The 18,167-nt window shown below is 44.0% G+C and overlaps 1 protein-coding gene across 4 annotated transcripts in view; it reads left to right on the top strand.

The window, feature by feature from the left end:
- Positions 1-18,167, top strand: part of WASF3 (WASP family member 3) — a 128,912-nt gene that overhangs the window by 71,876 nt on the left and 38,869 nt on the right. For 3 of the 4 annotated variants that reach the window (XM_036116970.2, XM_036116971.2, XM_036116969.2), the window contains exon 3: positions 13,534-13,676. The exons of the other annotated variant lie outside the window; for it this stretch is intronic. In XM_036116970.2, the coding sequence (XP_035972863.1) occupies positions 13,544-13,676 (133 nt within the window). In that variant the 5' untranslated portion in view covers positions 13,534-13,543. The remainder of the gene's footprint in view (positions 1-13,533; positions 13,677-18,167) is intronic. 4 annotated transcript variants of the gene reach the window in all.

The following is an 18,167-nucleotide window of genomic DNA, read 5'->3' as shown; positions in this document are numbered from 1 at the left end:
TGCTTTTCGTCACTTATACTGGCTTTGAGGTTTCTCCCATCAGGAGAGAAGCTGCAAGACAGGAGCCAATGGGGAAAACCTTGGTGGGGAGAAATCTTAACCTAGACATCGAATCTCTGCCTTTTCAGTTAGACCCACATATCACCTTCCACTTGAAGTGTCTTTCGGTGCCTGTTTGTAGCCCACAAAAGGCAAATGATCACTTCTTATCTCAGAATGCCCTCCAAAAATAGGTACTTGACAGATTTCAGGTATATCCCGTTATTCTGCAGACATGAATCTGCTGCTTTTCCCTGGGATACTTGCTTAGTTATTGAGGCTGCTTAGCAATTTTTAAAAGTGATGGAATGCTTCCCGTAAACCTCGAGTAAGGACCTCCATTCTCCCATCTGCTATGCTTAATGAGTAGCAGCTCCCATGTGCCAGGCATGGTGCTGCAGGGTCTGTGATGCTGTGTCCCCCTCCCCCACCCACCACTGAGTCTTTCTAATTAAATTAAATTAAACTTAATTTAATTTAATTTAATTTAATTTAATTTAATTTAATTTCCCAGGTATGAGAAATACCTACAATGTAGTACTTGTCACACTGGGTTGTAACTTGGTTTATATGTTTGTGTCTCTCACTAAACCATTAATTCCTTGAGTAAAAGGATTGTTTGTTTGTTTTTTTTAAGATTTTATATTTTCGTGAGAGAGAATGAGCGGGGGGAGAGGGGGAAGCAGACTCCCCACTGAGCAGGGAGCCCGATGTAGACTCGATCCCAGGACTCTGGGATCGTGACCTGAGCTGAAGGCAGATGCTTAACCAAATGAGCCACCCAGGCGCCCCTAAAGGAATTGTGTCTTATTTTTGTCTACTCTTCCTGTTGACACTGGCTAAAGAATAATAAAAATGCACTAAGTGTTTGGAGAGCAGGTGACTCCAATATGATAGTTTCTGAAAGGCAGTGGAATATCTAACTGAAAGGACAAAACATATTGGAGCTGGAGGGAACAGAGGGAGCAAATCTGTTTTTCTTAAGAGGAAACTGAGGCACACCTTGGCTATGACACTTGCACAGGGTCATGCGGTGTTAGTGACAGAACTGGGACCACAAGCCAGGTCCCCCTGTTCCTAATCCAGTGTTGTTTCACTGTACCTTCCTGTGTCTCATCATGTGGAAACATACAGACCATGTTCTGAAGAGCGAGATGTAGTCATTCATCCCAGCGAAATGCTATTGATTAAACCTCACCCAGTTTCCCCCCTTCACCCCACCCTTCCCAGCTTTGATCTAAAGCTTAGCTAAAAGAGGAGGTGAGGCGGTATAGCTCTAGAAGATAACGTAACAGCTTGGGAGTTGAGGAATCTAGGCTCTTCCACTGGCTGTGGGAATGTAATATTAGTGGTGAGTACCTCCTGGGGAATGTCAGTAGGCAGGCAGCGTGCCACGAGACTGGGGTGCACAGACCTGGCCCTTGCCCCATGGGAAGTATGGTGGGAAGTCGGAGCCAGGGCTTGGCAGCACTGTGTCACTCAGTTCTGTATGAGTGTGGGGCCAGGACCACCTCTGCCTGGGTCCCTCTTGAGTATAAGACTCGCACATAGAAGTCAACATGATTAAAAAGCCGGACATCTGCAGTGCGCACATGTATAGTTTGGTGCGTGTAATCTAGTCCATACCGCGTGATTTAGTCCTGCCTCGCACCGCACTTTGATTCCTGACACGCGGCAGTCAGAGCAAAGGTTACCAGCGCACCAAGAATAGAAAAGACAGAATCATTAACACTGTCAGGTTCTGCAGGTGGTGCGTGCTCTCAGAACTCACAGGATGCTCTTTATGGCTGCAGAGTGAAGAAAGGAACCCATCCCCAAATCTGTTCATTCAATTTGTACACTCAACTTTCTCTATCAGTAATACCGTTTTAAAATATGTCATAAAGACTTAATGCAGTTAATAGAAGTTACTCTGCATCCAGTCAGCCCTTCCTACAATTGCAGTGTAAGCTGGGGAATGATCACAGTGGTGGGTTTCAATTTAATTTATACTGCCCATTGCAGTATATCCCATGCACGAATGCGATCTATTATCCATACTAAGTGTTAATTCCTTTCTTTCCAAAATAGTTTGCTCACTTTGGGGTCTGTGCATGCATATACTTAGAGTACACTCAGATGTTCAATCCTCAAGAATATCCGTTTGCTTTCTTTTCCGTTTGTGAATGTAGTTAGCTGTTTAAAGTCTTAACAAAAGAGGAAGCTGATATGTTCATCTTGTTTCACCATGATGGCAGAGAGTTTCTCTTCCAGTTAGGATGTAAAAAGTTGCAAATGAGCGTTGAAGCCATTGATCTATAAAGTAATAACTTTTCTTGAATTGCAAAGAGTAACAAGCCCTCCTGAGGAGAGCAGGACACTTAAGCTATTTTGTGTTGTGCAGAGCATGGGAGGAACAGGTGACCACCATAGAAGTGGCATTTAAAATGAGTTCTTAAAGGTTGAATGTGAGTTAACACATCCGTTTAGAATAACCAGGAGCCCAGATACAAGTGGGGGTTCACACTCACAAGCCCTTTTCTGCAGGTCTCTACCAAGTGCTCATAAGAAAGATGAGTGGCAAGCCTGGAGACTAGACAGGACCCCACTGGTGGTACAGCCGTGTGGGAGATGATCATACTAGGGGACTGGCAGGATGTAAGGTCTGTTATCCCGCCCCTTCTCTCCTTTGACACAGAAGTTGTTGGGAGGGCAGCAGATCCTCTAGCACCCAGGACCCAGGTAAATATTACTGCTTCTGGAGGAAGGCTAGGAAACCCTTTTGTCCACCCTTTGTAACCAGCAAAGATCTGCTTCTGGGACCAAGCATAGTAGCAAAAGCAGAACAACCTCTTAGCCCCACGATCTTTCACTAATAAACAGAGTTCTGCTTATGTTGCATGAGGAGCAGAAAGCTCTTATGCCCAAGACAGGGACAAATACAAGGCAGAGTTTAGCTGCCATGGGAAAGAAAGCCACAGATGCTGAGGAGGCCTGCTCTGAGGTCCAGGTCCATAGGCCCTTCCTGAGATATAGGCTGGACCAGGAGAGCCAAGAACTTTCCCTGCCCCAACCATGAACCTCACATCTAGAAATAAAACAACAGTAGTCCTCTCCTGGAAGTTGAGAATGTGGAGAGGGACTCCTTTATGACACAGGTGTGAAGGGACTGCTGGATGGAACAGGAACACTAAGAAAAATCTGACATTTCAAACCCCACACCAGGTACAAGGTAGCAGCCCATCGCTGGGGGATTTTGATGCTCTGCTACATTAGATAACAGTAGGTTGATTCAAATCCTCTCTAGTAAAGGCATGCTGGAAGACCACACAAGCTCATTTCCAGGCGGAAATACTGGTTGCCTAAGTTGCTAGTATTCTACAAATGATACCCAGCATTGAGCAAAAAAAAAAAATTATGCCACAAAAGGCAAGAAAAACAACTCATTGTCAGGAGAGAACACTATCAACAGGAACAGGCTCAGAGACAATCCAGAAGTGGGAACTATCAGAGACTTTAACTGTGATTAATGTATTAAAGGATGTAGTAGAAAAGGTGGACAATATGCATGGACTTGTAGAGAATATCAACAGAGAGAGGAAAACTATTTTTTATTTTAATTTTTTTTAAAGATTTTTTATTTATTTGACACAGAACGAGACAGAGAGACAGAGAGACAGAGAGCGAGCACAAGCAGGGGGAGCAGCAGGCAGGGGAGAAGCAGGCTCCTTGCTGAGCAAGGAGCCCAATGTGGGACTCAATCCCAGGACCCTGGGATCATGGTCTGAGCCGAAGGCAGACGCTTAACCGACTGAGCCACCCAGGCGACCATGGGCCACCCAGGCGCCCCAACTATTTTTTAAAAAGAGAGTTAAATGGAAACTACTGGAAACAAAAACACATGAGTTGGGTTTGTTAGCAAACTGGGCATAGCTGAGGAAAGAATCAGCTAATTGAAACTTAAGTCAACAATATAAAATGAAATTATTGGATCATGTGGTATTTGTTTTTAATTTTTTGAGAAACCTCTGTACTGTTCTCCATAGCGGTTGTACCAGTTTGCATTGCCACCATTCTCCACATCCTCACCAACACTTGTCATTTCCATATAATGGAAAAAAATATATATATATAATGGAATACTATTCAGCCATATATTAGGATGAGATCTTGCCATTTGCAACAACATGGATGGACCTAGAGAGTATTATGCTAAGTGAAGTAAGTCAGACAGGGAAAGACAAATACCTTTTGATTTCACTTATATGTGGAGTCTAAAAAACAAACAAAAAGCAGAAACATACCCATAAATACAGAGAACAAACTGATGGTTGCCAGAGGGGAGGAGGGATGGGTAACATGGGTGAAGGGGAGTGGGAGGTAGAGGCTTCCAGCTGTGGAATGAATAAGTTACTAGAATAAAAGGTTCAGCACAGGGAATATAGTCAATGGTATTGTAATAGCGCTGTATGGTGACAGATGGGAGCTCCGCTTGTGATGAATACCACATAATGTACAGAGTTGTAGAATCACTATGTTGTACACCTGAAACATTGTGTGTCAACTATACTCAAGAAAAAATAAAGAAACATAAAATGAAACCTAGAAAGAGGGAGGTAAAGAGCAAAGGAGAGTATATAGGAAAAGACTACCCTCCCGTGTTTCTCTTCTACTCTCAGTCCTGTACTACACATACAACACTTCACTTCTCATACCAGATGTATGGGTTTCCCACACATCAGGCAATTCTCTGTTATGTCAGCCTGGTCTCCTGTAATTCTATTCAGTTCTAACACTAACTGGAGTTGGTGCGGACCCCACAATTTAAGGGCTCAGTCCCACAAGGTGGCTCTCACTTCAGATGACAGTTGCATGTCCTAGGTTATCACCTGAACTCCTGACCAACTGGCTATAAATCAGGGTTCCCACAACCCCTTCTTTTGGTTTGATCATTTGCTAACACAGTTCACAGAAATCAAGAGAAATAGTTACATTTACCAGTTTATTATATCATAAAGAATATCCTAAAGGATATAGATAAATAGCCTGATGAAGAAGTACATAGGATGAAGTCTGGAAGGGTCCCAAGCGCGGGAGCTTCTGTGCCCACAGAGTTGGGGCTTGCCACCCTCCTAATACATGGATGTGTTCACCAGCCTGGAAGATCTCCAAACCCATACTTTGGGGATTCTTATGGAGGCTTCATCACATTGATTGATTATTCCATTTCCCATTCTTCTGCCCTCTCTGGAAAATAGGGGGATAGGGCATGGGGCTGAAAGTTCCAAGCTTCTATAAAATTGGGGGAAAATATTACGTATCTTATTTTAGGAATGAATGTTATACTTATATTAAAATTAAAGTAATAATACCATTAGTATGTTACTCTTTTTTTTTTTTTTTTTTTTTTACCCCACACACATTTTCATGTGAGCCTCTGAACAAGCTGTAAGGCAGGCAGGGAAGGTGTAATTAGCACACACAGGGACTCGGGGTTAATTTGTTAAGGTAATATATAAATCAGAGTAAAGTGTACCTTTATGCTCTATACTCAACATTGCCTTCCCCATTTTTACCCACTTGATCCATTTTTTCACGAAACCTCGTCACCAGTTGATGTGTGTTACTGCTTACTGTTGAGAGTTTGAAGACCACATCGGGGAGGGTTTGAGGACCACATCGGGGAGAGGAACAGGGAAGCGTGACGCGTTGCAATGATGGAGGGAGAGGCAGAGCTCAGGCTGGGGGTTCTTAAGGGTGTCCTCACAAGTGATACATACGAAGTGAAATGAGCTACTCGAGTTGCTGCAAACTCATACAAATGCTGGCTAAAGCCTGAGTGTGTGTGCATATATGTGTGGTTTTTTTGTTTGTTTCTTAGATTTTATTTATTTATTTGAGAGAGAGAGCATGAGAGTGAGAGCCCAAGCAGCGGGGGAGGGGCTGAGCAGGGAGCCTGATGTGGGGCTCCATCCCAGGACTCCAGGATCATGACCTGAGCCTAAGGCAGACACCTAAGGGACTGAATCACCCAGACGCCCCCCCATGTATGTGTTTTTAATAACAATGCCATGCTGAAAAGAACACATTGGCAGTCCGTCCATGGGTGTTAGAAGCTGAGGGGGTCGAGAGGGGATAGGACACTGGAACAGGGGCTGGAGGCTAGGTTCTAATGATACCCAGGATGCGGAAATGTGTCTTGGGCCAGCCTGAAGCAGCGAGCTGGAACTGAATCCTCTGAATGAATGCTGGGATGTTCAGAGGGTTGCCAGATCCCTTAAAAATTGAATAGAAAAACTGCTCACCAACCTAGAGAAATGGCTTGCCATCAGCCTAGGGCTCCAGAAGTAAGAAAAAACCTTGAATTCTCGGTGAGAAATTAGAACCCCAGTCCTGTGCCGGGGTCTCAGTAGAAGCAAACACAAAATTGCCCTGTAAGACAACTTTCCTGAAACGAGGTACAGAGAACAAACCCCCACTGTGAGAAATAAGTTAGCAGTAATGAGTTAGATACTCCAGGAAATCAGCGGGTGCAGCGTATACGGGCACGCATGCATGCACAGGAATTAGCTCACTAAGGTAGGTAGATGATTAAGTTATCCAGATCCCAGAAACAGACAAGATGAATGTCAGCTGGCCTCCACACATGCTCCTCCCTGCCCCTTGTGTAAACACAGCCCTTTCTCCTGCTCACAGCCAGCTTCCTCTGCCTTTATGGGGGCCTCCTCTTCACTTTTGGTCCCTGGCCCAATGAGTTCACAGTACTGTCCAGAGCCAGAACGTGCAGTTCATTGGGACCCTGACCATACCCCTGCCAAGAATGAGCCCTTTTGCTGACTCGGACCTCTAGCCCTGCAGAGTCCAGTGGTGCAGGGATGGAAGCACAGAACCCCTCAGTGGGCTCTTTGCAGTGATGGTAAGTGGGGCCATTCCTGCTTCTACCCCTTGGCTCCTAAACCTTTGTGTAATTCTTTGTGATGGCATGGCTTGACTTCAGAATCCCAGAGGCATGCATTTGATTTTCCCTGGGAGCTTGCCAGGGGCTCCGTATGTGCCTTTTCCCATTACGAACACGGTCTGCACCATCCAGGGTCGCTGGGTCATACGGCCCAAACATCTAGGTTGCTTGTGCCAAGCCTGGCCCTGCGACAGAGTCTTTTCTTGCTCTGGGCCACACTCAAAGCTGGCAGCTGCTGTGTCACCCAGTCTCTGGCCCTGTTGCCCCCAGGACCCAACCTAACAGGCACTGTGCTTCCTTCTCTGTGGATTTGTCTTTTACTTAGGAGGGGCTATCCCAGCATGCCCTTACCGCCACACCCCTAGAAGCTTCACCAGAGTTGCCAGACCCAGAACCTTCGTTGAGTTTATCTCCCCCACTCCAGAAGCGTGTGTCTTACGAGGGCCTCCAGAGCATAGCCACGCACCACTTCCCCAGTCAGCATGCTGTCAGTCTCCCTCCCCAGGCCTGGCACTGGGCACCCACTTGGCATCCGGAAAGGGACGTGTGCCATTAGTACACCTGCTGACTGGTGGGGCCGAGGCCTCTGCGTGGTGTGCTGAGGTGTTTGGACTCAGCATCATCGTGAGCATCCATCAGAAGTCCCCGTTCCAGTTGTTAGGATCCCTGAAAGCCACAGCCTGGACCAGCGTAATAATAGAGTGCTTTGACTGAGCATTCAAAAGATCTGAGCTCCAGAGCTGTCACGGTTAGGTCCGCAGTTCCATTACAGGTCATGACGAGGACCTGTTTATACCTACCAGGAAGGCTTGAATGTTCCCTTAGCTATTAACTGCTTGTTAATAACTTTCAGGACCTCATTGCCCTTATGCAGGCCACCAGCGCACGCTAGCAGTAACTAGCCAACCCCTGCTGTTTTTGTAGGTGTTTTTCCTTCTGTGTCTTCCAGGGGTCTGCATTATTATGCCCGTCATGGCATTTCTCTGTACCAGGTCAGTTTCTGGGTCACTTAACAACAGAATCTGTCACAAGTGCACCACAGTCTTGTGGCAGGGCTCTCCATGCCCATCCTTCCAGACCGTCTCCTCGTCACCTGCAGGGCGGTCTGTGCACAAGTCCCAAATCCCTGTCTTAGCACTTGTTTTCCCAGACCACTCTCGTAGCCACTTGTATTCGTCTGGGTCCTCGAGAGACAGCCCTTAGGATGGGATCACACCTGTGAGGATTTGGTTAGGGGGGAACTGCCTGTGTGGCAGGAAATAGAGGAAGCAAGAAAAGGCTAGAAGAGCCATTAAACTGTGAGGCAAGGCTGACCCCCAATGAAGTGGGGGGGTTGGGTGGAAGCGTCCTGTCCTCGTTGGCCAATGCCGTCTGAGGGAGATTGGGCAAAGCCCTGGGGTGCCCTTGTCCCCCCGTCTCTTGTCTTTGCCAGTTTGTTACTTCCTTCTAATCTCCTGCTGCTGACTAACCTTGCCGATCTCCATTTCCTGTGGTGGAAGAGTTACCCATCCCTGCCGTTCAAGAGAGCAGCTGCTGAGCGGGCTGTGGGGGTCCCACTTCCGAATTCCCAGGGAAAGGCTCTGGCCTGGTTTCAGCCGCAGCTGGAATCTAGTTCACAGTTATGTGAACCAGGTTGTCTCTCTCTAAATTGAAACATTTCCCAGAAAAGTTGGACAGACTGCAGGTTTAATAGTAATACCTTATGTAACCTCTAATAATCCTTACAAATTTGATTAGTAATCTTTGATTTTTTTTTTTCTTAGCATACAGAATAACTTTAAAGAATGATCTGGATGGGTCATAGTTCTTCCAGTGAAGGAGTTGAGAGGCATACCTGTCTTATTTGTTGGTGACTAATTGGGTTCGTTCATTACATGTCTGTTTTTGTCATTGCAAAGCATTTTCAAGAGTAATGACTGACCCAACATTTTCTCCTTTACCTCTACCCTGCTGTTCAATTTATTCAAAACTGGATTAGTGTCAGAAAAAATAAAGGCCATCTGGGGAAAACTACATGTGTTAGAGTACTTCGCACTGAATTGGAAAGCCATAAAAGTCATTGCTAGGTAATTAGGACTTTAAAAAGGAGCTACGAAACAATTTTTCTAAAATTGGGAAGAGAGTAGCATGGCCTCCCTCTGTTGTCATTTGTATTTAGACAAGTGTGGGAGTGCCAAGTAGATGCATAATGATCGTGAGAAATGAAGACTTGGGTTAATTAGAGCTGAAATGCTGCAACAACGCAGACGAATACCCAAGGAGAAGGCCAGATCGAGACGTGTCTGTCTACGCATGTGGGTGTGTGTGCAACTGGCAGACGGTTTTTCAGTGCTCAGGCCGTGTTGGGGAACCGTAAAAGTCAGTGTGGAAAACACAGAACTTGTAGACTCAGTCCCGGAGTTCAGAAAGCTTAGAGGCCACCCTGGGAGAAAGTCCTAGCCTGGTACCAGGCACATAGACTCCCACAGGTCGCCTGGAATGGTCAGTGGGGACACCGATGAACAGCTGCCGTGGTGCCTCATGGGAATCCTTCTCAGACTTCCTGTTGTTTTAATGTAATATAGTACAGTAACAGAAAAGGTGACGTACGGTGAGGCCAACAGATCGGGCGATGGCTGCCAGTGAAAAGATAAGTGTTGCAGACCCCAAGACTGAGGAGTATGCCACATCATGAGGGGGCCACATGGGGGGAAGCACCAGGTTCAAGGGGTATCTGGAAACAGAGGGAGCGCCAGAGGGAAGTGGGGGCAAGAGCCTTTATTGTGGTTTCTGTGGGAAGGGATGGGTGAGGCGGGGCAAGCAGGTTTAGGATTTGCTGAATAATTACAGCAGGCTTTGGGGCATAATATTGTCCCTAGATGCCTGGTCCCTGGCACTGGGGTGCTTAGGGCAGGCGGACAATGGCCTGGGCTGTGAGAGCAGAGGAGATGTGGGCTCTGGGTTGGTGGGTTTGCATATGAAAGGTGAGCGCCTGGGTGAGTTTGCTAGCTCTAGGAATTGGCTTAATTCTGGGAGGAGCAGTCTGTCCAGTCCAGGGACCTCCATCTGCCTCCAAGATGTCAAAGTATCAGAAATACAGGTATAAAAGACATGGTTAATACACCTCTACAGAGTTAAGCTTTTCTCTTTTGTGTCCTAATAACATCTTCAGCAAGCCTCTGGGTCAGCACCTTCAGTGGGGCTGCCAAGTACCCCCGGGGCCTCCCGGTATCCACAGCGTTAAGTCAGCAGTTCACTGTGTGACACGAGAGGGGGATGTCTTAAACATGAAACGGAAGGACTTGGCCAGGGTGGGTGGGCTATCAGAGCAGGGTATGAGCCCTTCCAACTGAGAACATCAGGAAAGTCGTGTGTGTATTTTCGAGCCTCCCTGTGTGTCAAAGAGCCTGTGCTAGCTCCCACCTGTGCCCTAATGAATGACAGGCATATCTGATATTGGGGAACTACCCAGTCCAGGGAAAGAGGGGAGGAAGGTATCAACTAGCTGTGGCCAGGTTTGGGACATGCTGGTGGGACCTCTGTGTGATACGTGTATCATTAAATTTGTATGCGTTTGAATAATTGTAGGTCCCAAGAAGTGTGGGTGGTGAGCTGGGGAGGTGCTGTACTGGCAAGTTTTCTGGGCATGTCCATGGCCTAAAAATACGGGAAAAGAGTGACATTTATCCTGAATAAATACAAAATGAATGCGGAAGAGGGGAATATTATATGCATAGCCTTCAGCTCCTGAATCTTACATTTACCCCGAACTCTTGTAAATCCCTCTTTTGAGAAATGATTTAAAAGCCAATTCATGCTTGGGCCAGTTTCACAAACCAGCATTACAGGCAGACCACCCATGAATTCAGATTCTTATAGAACATCCAGTTCAGTAGCTTACCTGCACAGTCTCTAGAAGTGCCACCATACCCCTCCCCCCACGTCGCTCTGTGCTTCTTTGTGGACATCATGGGCTTTGTTGCTTAATTTTCTTCTCGATTTCATGGCGCGAGTCCCTGTTGATCAGTTTTCAGTATTTTTCTTTCCACACTCTATGCTTTTATTAAGTTTATCAATGATTTTTTTTTTCCTAGTTTTCTAGTTCATGCTATTGTGATTAGTTACCATCCTGTTGTTCTAAAGGATTCTCCCAGAAAGTCATGACAACTCACAGTAAATCTTACATTTTTGCCTTGAGACTTGGAGATCTAGAATTTGCATATTTTAGCACTCCTTCCTTAAGTGTGTCCTTCTTCTTTCACATAATTTTTATAGAACTATTGTTATCTATTTTCTTTGGTCCAGCCTTATCGTCCGCTAGTAAACTATTCCTTTTTTTATTATAATAGGAATAATAACATTATAACAACATGTAAGATATCATAAAATTAATATAGTCAGTCACATTTTTTGAATGCCACTATAAGCCAGGCTGTTCTAAATGATTTATATAGTAATAACTCATTAGATTCTCACTCTCTAAGGTAGGTACTGCTATTATCCCCATTTTACAATGGGGAAGCAGAGGCACAGGGAGGTAAAGTGGTGTGCTATAGGCAATGTACCTAAGTCAATGGATGAAGTAGGATTTGAATCTGAAAATATGATTAGTATATTGAACTATCACCTTCCTGGACATAAGACAGAAATAGTCAAAAACGTTGGATAATTGAACAGAAATTTTCCCACTTTTGCCTTCCTTTGTTTTATTCTCCACATTACCACAGGACCCTTATTCACCCTTCAGATTTCAAGTCCGCAGTCATGTCCTGCATCCACCAGAGGCTGCCCATGACTATGCAAACAACTCAGCACCCTGCCCCCCAAAATGGTTTTCTAACCCTGAGTTCATTAGTCTGTGTGTTTGGATCAATGTCTTGCTTCCTCATAGAATAGAGCTCCACTGGGGGAGGGATCTTGTCTGCTTTTATTCCCCATTGGGTCCTTGTTACTCCCCATCCCGCCTGGTAGGTTGTAGGTGCTCGGTAAGTATTTATTAGGTGCTTGAACAAAGATTTTAAAGAAAGGGGAAAGAAAGGCAAAGATTTATTTATGCTTACCACATTCCAGGTTCTTTAGATACAGGGTACCATTCAGTTATCCTCCCCGTTGGGAAACAGTTTTACTTCAAGTAACAGAAAACCCAACTACAGTGGTTTAAGCAAATAGGATATTATTTGTCTCACATAACAAGAATTCCAGATTGGCATTTCAGGGCTGGTTTGACTGCTAACCAATATCCTACGCCTTTCTGTTTCTGTTCCTACAAGTTGGGCAATATAATCTTGTCAAAATGACAGTAGATCCCAGTCGTTGGATTTTCTACTGTTGTATGAGCAGTAGATTGGTTGCATGAGCAGTAGATTGGTTGCATAAGCAGTAGGTTTGAAACTCTGTATGCCTCCTTAAACAAAAAGTTGAGATTTTATGTTAATTTATAATGTACTTCTTGAAGAGAGAAGTGAAAAGAATTGCCAGGACATTGGGGAAGGCTCTCCTGAAAGGTCTGGTGATCCTTCACTGTCCATTCTTATTTACGTCTAAGGCATCAAAAGCTGATGGGAAATTGTGTGGGGAGAGATTATTGGCAGGTGTAACAGTAGGGTGAGCTGGTTGCATTTCCCATAGGGAGAAGCCCTGGCTCAGTGTCCATGTTCATAGATCTTTTCTTTTCCAACATTCTGGGGGGAATGTCCTGATCTCTTTGGGTGGAGAGTGAAAAGTAGGCTGCCAGTGCTCTGGGAACCAAGTGGAGAAGCAAGCTAGGAAATGAGGGTATGGGGAGCAGCTCTGTCTTACATTCAGTGTAGACTTTGACTTAATGCTCTTGGCCTCAGTGCATTTCCTGCCCTAACCTTTAGCTATGTTTTGTTTCTCAAGTCCAAATTCTGGAATTCACCAGAAAGTAAAACAGCTGGGTGCGGTGGAATAAGAGCAGCCTGGGGAGGGAGAAGGAATTTGTGAATGGATTTTTAAAAGCCAGCCACCCTCTTTTCATATTCTTTCTTGTAGAGCCTTGAAGTACATCTGGTTCATTAGCTTATCCCCTCTCTGGATCCATCCTCCCCCCACCCGTTTCATGGATACATGGCACCTCCTGCTCCTGAGCCTTTGCTGGGCAGGGTGGGCAAGGTTCTGTGGTTCAGGCGGGCTCACTTCCTGTCTCCCTTCATTTCAGCCCGGGTATGCCTTTTCTGTGTCTTAATCTGGTTGGGCTCGTCCAGGTTTGGGCTGCTGTGTCCTTTCCTGCCCTTAGCATTTCTGGGCTTACGCCTTTTTTATTCTCTTTTCATTTTACTAGAGAGGAAAGGAAGGTAAAAATGCATGTATTCAGTCGTTCATACTTTACTGGAAATCTTGCTTACATTATCTTTCTATAGAAGTAGGATTGTACTCTCTATCTTTGAAATCGACAAAGTTTATGTAAGTCATTCAACATCTGTTGTATATTTAGCGGATTTATGTAGAAAGGGTAATGAAAATTCCTGGGAAGGAGTCAACTTTCAAGGGAATTAAGACTCTAAATTTGTTAAAATGTGAATATGAGCTTTTTAAAAAAATGTCTTTTTAATTTTCAGATTGTGAGCCATGCCTTTAGTGAAGAGGAACATCGAACCCCGGCACCTGTGCCGGGGAGCCCTGCCCGAAGGGATTACCAGTGAACTTGAATGTGTAACCAATAGTACTCTTGCTGCTATCATACGCCAGCTAAGCAGTCTAAGTAAGTCATCTCATTTCTAGAACACCTGTTTTCTGATGACCAATGGCATGTTGTTAACTTTACCATTAGCAAATTGATTTCAATTTGGTAGTTAATTTTGTCTGAAGAAGAGACCTCAACTTTGAAGGACCAACAACTTTGAAATCCCGCTCGCCCAGTTTTCCCAGTGTGAAATAAATCACTGGTCTCATGATACCAACTTTATGTGCTGAAGATGTAAAGTTAGAATTGACCAATTTACAAATTATTAGATAAGACCAAATGTGTGGATTCAAAGTAGTGTCAATTTTTAAAAGCTTATTAAATGAGGATAAAATGATTGATACTTTTTTTTTTTAAATGTGAATTATTTTAAGCTTGGACAGGACTAATTGGTTTTTTTTAATGTGATAAATTGTTAACACTTGTAACATGTCTGGCTTAGAGTAGATGCCCAAATATTTGTTGATTAAATAATATTCCAAGTAAATTGAAGATTAAAGCCAAAAAATAGTGAGATTTGCTGATTTTAACCTAAATGTAGGGACTGACTTCCAAATTGAGGTCAACAGATAAGCTGATTATTATATATATATATATATATATATATATACAGTACTATGTGTATATTACATATTTAGATTTTATAAATCCAAGCAAATATAAGGAAGAAAGGACTTTCTATTATTTTTGTAAAAGATTTTGTTTATTTGAGAGAGAGCACGCATGAGCAGGAGCAGGGCGAGGGGCAGAGGGAGAGAGAGAAGCATTGGCTCCTTGCTGAGCAAGGAGCCCGATGCGGGGCTCGATCGCAGGACCCCTGAGAACATGACCTGAGTCGAAGGCAGACAGTTAACCGACTGAGCCTCCCAGGTGCCTCAGGACTTCGTATTATTTTAATTTTGAACATTAATGTGAAATACCCAAGAAATAGTTTTTTTGGGGGGGGGAGGGGCAGAGGGAGAGGGAGAGAGAGGATCTTAGGCAGGCTCCATGCCCAGCGTGGAGCCCAACAGGGGCTCAGTCTCACAACCCTGAGATCATGACCTGAGCCCAAATCAAGAGTTGGATGCTTAAGTGACTGAGCCACCCAGGCACCCAGAAATAGTTCATTTCTGAAGACTCAGATAATACATGAAAATGCATTTTCCTTCAAAGCTTTTTGAAGTTGGAATGTTTTCCCCCTAACTTTTACATTTATATCATGATCTTGTTTTCTCACTTTGTCCCACTCCTTTTTGGTTTAGATGCATTTTGGGTGACAGGTTTTCACAGTTAAGTTTTTCAGAAACTGCTAATAACTTAGAAAAACCTCCATGATTTCACATACCAGTAGCCTCAAGCACCGGAAGATGTTTGTTAAAAATGTTCAGGTGCTTTTATTTAAATTTTGAAGCAGAAACACTTTGGATAAGTATTTCTCTTTAAAGGAATTGTACTGTGTTGTTATATTTTTAATATGTAATCATTGGCTGAGGCAAAAGCAATTTGGAAATTACTTAAAATGTGTTTTAAAATAGATTTCTTTTGGAATCTAATTACAATTGATTTGGGGTAGTGGTTGTTGATAAAATGTATAAATTGGTATAATTATAGGAAAATAGCTTGTAAATTATTGAAGGGTAAAAATGTTTCTGTTTGAATTCATATATTGTTATAAGAATGCTTGGTCTCTTGTTTTTATGGCTGAAATACCTATTGATGTGGAGTATAAGAGATGAAAACCAACAAATGGTTAAAGTTTTAATAGTCAAGCTGTATCTCATGCTGTAATAATACTCAGCCTAGTGTTATACTGGTCATGTTTCTGTGAGTAAAACCCCACACACAGTATTTTCTGTTCCATGTAGTCTGCTCATGGTAGGCAGAATAATAATGGCTCCTTCAAAGATGTCCCTCTCTTAATCCTTGGAACCTGTGTGACATGATGGGCAAATGAACGTTACTTAGCAGCTCATCTCAAGAGAATGAGGTTAGCCTGGATGATCCAGTGTAATCCCAGGGTTCCTTTAAATGTGGGAGGAGGAGGAACCCGTGTCAGAATGATGTGATGTGAGACTCATTCAGCTGTTGCTGGCTTTGAAGATGGATGAAGAGACTACAGGCCAAGGAATGCAGACCACTTCTGGAAAGTGGAAAAGGACAAGGAAATGAATTCTCCCCTAGAGCCTCCAGGAGGAACACAGCTCTGCCAAAACCTTGATTTAGCCTAGTGGAATCCATTTCAGACTTTTTTTTTTTAATTTTATTTATTTATTTGACAGCGGGAGAGAGAGTGAGAGAGAGCACAAGCAGGGGGAGCGGCAGGCAGAGGGAGAAGCAGGCTCCCTGCTGAACAGGGAACTTGATGTGGGGCTCGAACCCAGGACCCTGAGATCATGACCTGAGCTGAAGGCAGACGCTTAACCGACTGAGCCAGCCCGTTGTCCCTCCATTTCAGACTTCAGAGATAATTAATGTGCGTTGTTTTAAGCCACTAAATTTGTGGTCATTTGACACAACAAGGAAAAGCAGCAATAGGAAAGTAATGTACCACCCAGCCTTGGTTTCATGGCGTCCACCTAATCCACTCTTGCCTCATGAGTGGACCAGGGATGGGCACTGGCCTTAAGGACAGTCGGTCTTATTTAGGCCACCCCGGTGGGTCTCAACCCTGTCTCTGTTAGAGTCACTGGGGGAGCTTTGAAACAAGATGCTAGGAATCCCTCGAGAGAGAATGATTGGAGTGTGCCCTAGAGATGTGATCTGCAGAATCGGATACCATGTATCTGGATTGAAAAGATGAGCTGGGTCAGTCCTGTGCTTGCAGGGAGTTTGAACCTATAAGAAACACAGTTTGCTAGTCTGTTATGGGATCTGCTGCTGAAATGTCACCCAGGACAAAGAAGTGATGGCCACCTGCATGCTGAAGCTGGAGTTGTGGGCAGAGTGTAAGAGAAGGCAGAGGAAGCAAGCTGGTAGAAGAAGGCAAAGGAATGTGCAGATAGAGACAGGAGCTGACGATGAGAAAGAGCACTAGGTGCAGGAGGGTGGAGAGAGACCTGGTCCCTGGACCTGCGCAGGAGGGCTTTCCCTCCCATTCAAGGAGCAGCTCGGGGATCCCCAGAGCAAACCTTCTTTCTTCCCCTTCCTTGTGCGATCCGTGCCTGCAGCCCAAAGGGACTTACAGAAAGAAGAGCAGACTGATACGGATGCCAAGGATGTAATTGTAGGAAACTAATATACTCTGTTACTTATTGGTGATAGAATAGCACATTTTTGGTTACCAGTGATTTATTCATGAGTGATGATTCACTCAGTACCCCTCTAGGTACAGCGTACAACAAATCAATTTGGTGCCTACTTAGAGTTTTAAAAAGCATATATAATTGACATCGAATCGGGCTATAGAACAGGAAGCAGACTATGACATGCCACAGCATTCACACGTGTAATAAATGCTCCAATTTGGGTGAATCTTTGGGTTTTGTGGGGGCTTTCCACTGAGTCGAAATATATTACAGGAGATATTTTTTGATCTGATCTTTTTATGATCTATAATTGTTAGGAAGAATAAGAATTTAAAAAATGTTTTTACCTTATTTTCTTATTTTGTAGTCATTCATCAGGTGTTCCTAAAAAGTGAAAATTAAGAATGCATGTATCTGTCATATTAAAAATCTTCTAAAAAAAAGTCTTCTTTTACTGAGTATTAATTCCCAAGATAAAGTCAAAACAGAATCTATTTTTTTATTCCTTTGAGTATCTAACTATTATGCATTAGGTCCAGATACCATCTTAATCTTCTCCATTTCCCTCCCACATGCCATTAGCATCCCCCCAGTATCTCCACCCCTCAGATTTGTAATGGGTGATGCACACCATCTGAACTTCTCATGAGCAGTACAGAAAGAGGCTGGACTTCATCTACAAATGCCATCTGGGCAGAGTATCATGGGAAGTTGAAAGATTTGCCTTGACCATAGACTCATCATATCTGCCTGAGCAACAGAGACTTGCCCTGGGAAACCTACTGTGATGGTCCAGGGTAACTAATTCTCTGGTAGGTCCAAGGGAGGAAGAACAGACCAGGAGTCCACAGGAATTTCTTTGCTCTTTTCCAAAAAGGAAGACTTAGCAATCAAGGCCCTGATTCACCAGATCATTCGGATTCTCGTCACGTCTCTAAGGGCAGTTCAGCGTCATGCAGATGCAAATGACTTCCTATAATGACGAAAAGAATATGGTCCCAGATACCAAATAGATCTCTGTAACCCCTATAACTCTGCATAACTTTTGGGGAATTTGTAGGTTTTTAGCCAGGTACCATGTTCCCATTACATCCAAATTAGACACTTGACTTTAAAGGGTGAGAAATTTTGTCAGCATTAGATACTTACCAGGCTTTTCAGGGAATTGAAATCTTTTCAATGAGAAAATATTAATTATTGTAATGAGTTTAAGAACAGTCATAGAAATGAAAGAGGAAACATGTACCTTGAACTGCCTTATAGTTAAAGGATCAAGGCTTTC

This window comes from Halichoerus grypus, chromosome 4 (genome assembly GCF_964656455.1).
Source record: "Halichoerus grypus chromosome 4, mHalGry1.hap1.1, whole genome shotgun sequence".
Classification (NCBI taxonomy): Eukaryota; Metazoa; Chordata; class Mammalia; order Carnivora; family Phocidae; genus Halichoerus; species Halichoerus grypus.
This window is presented reverse-complemented; position numbering and strand designations above follow the sequence as displayed.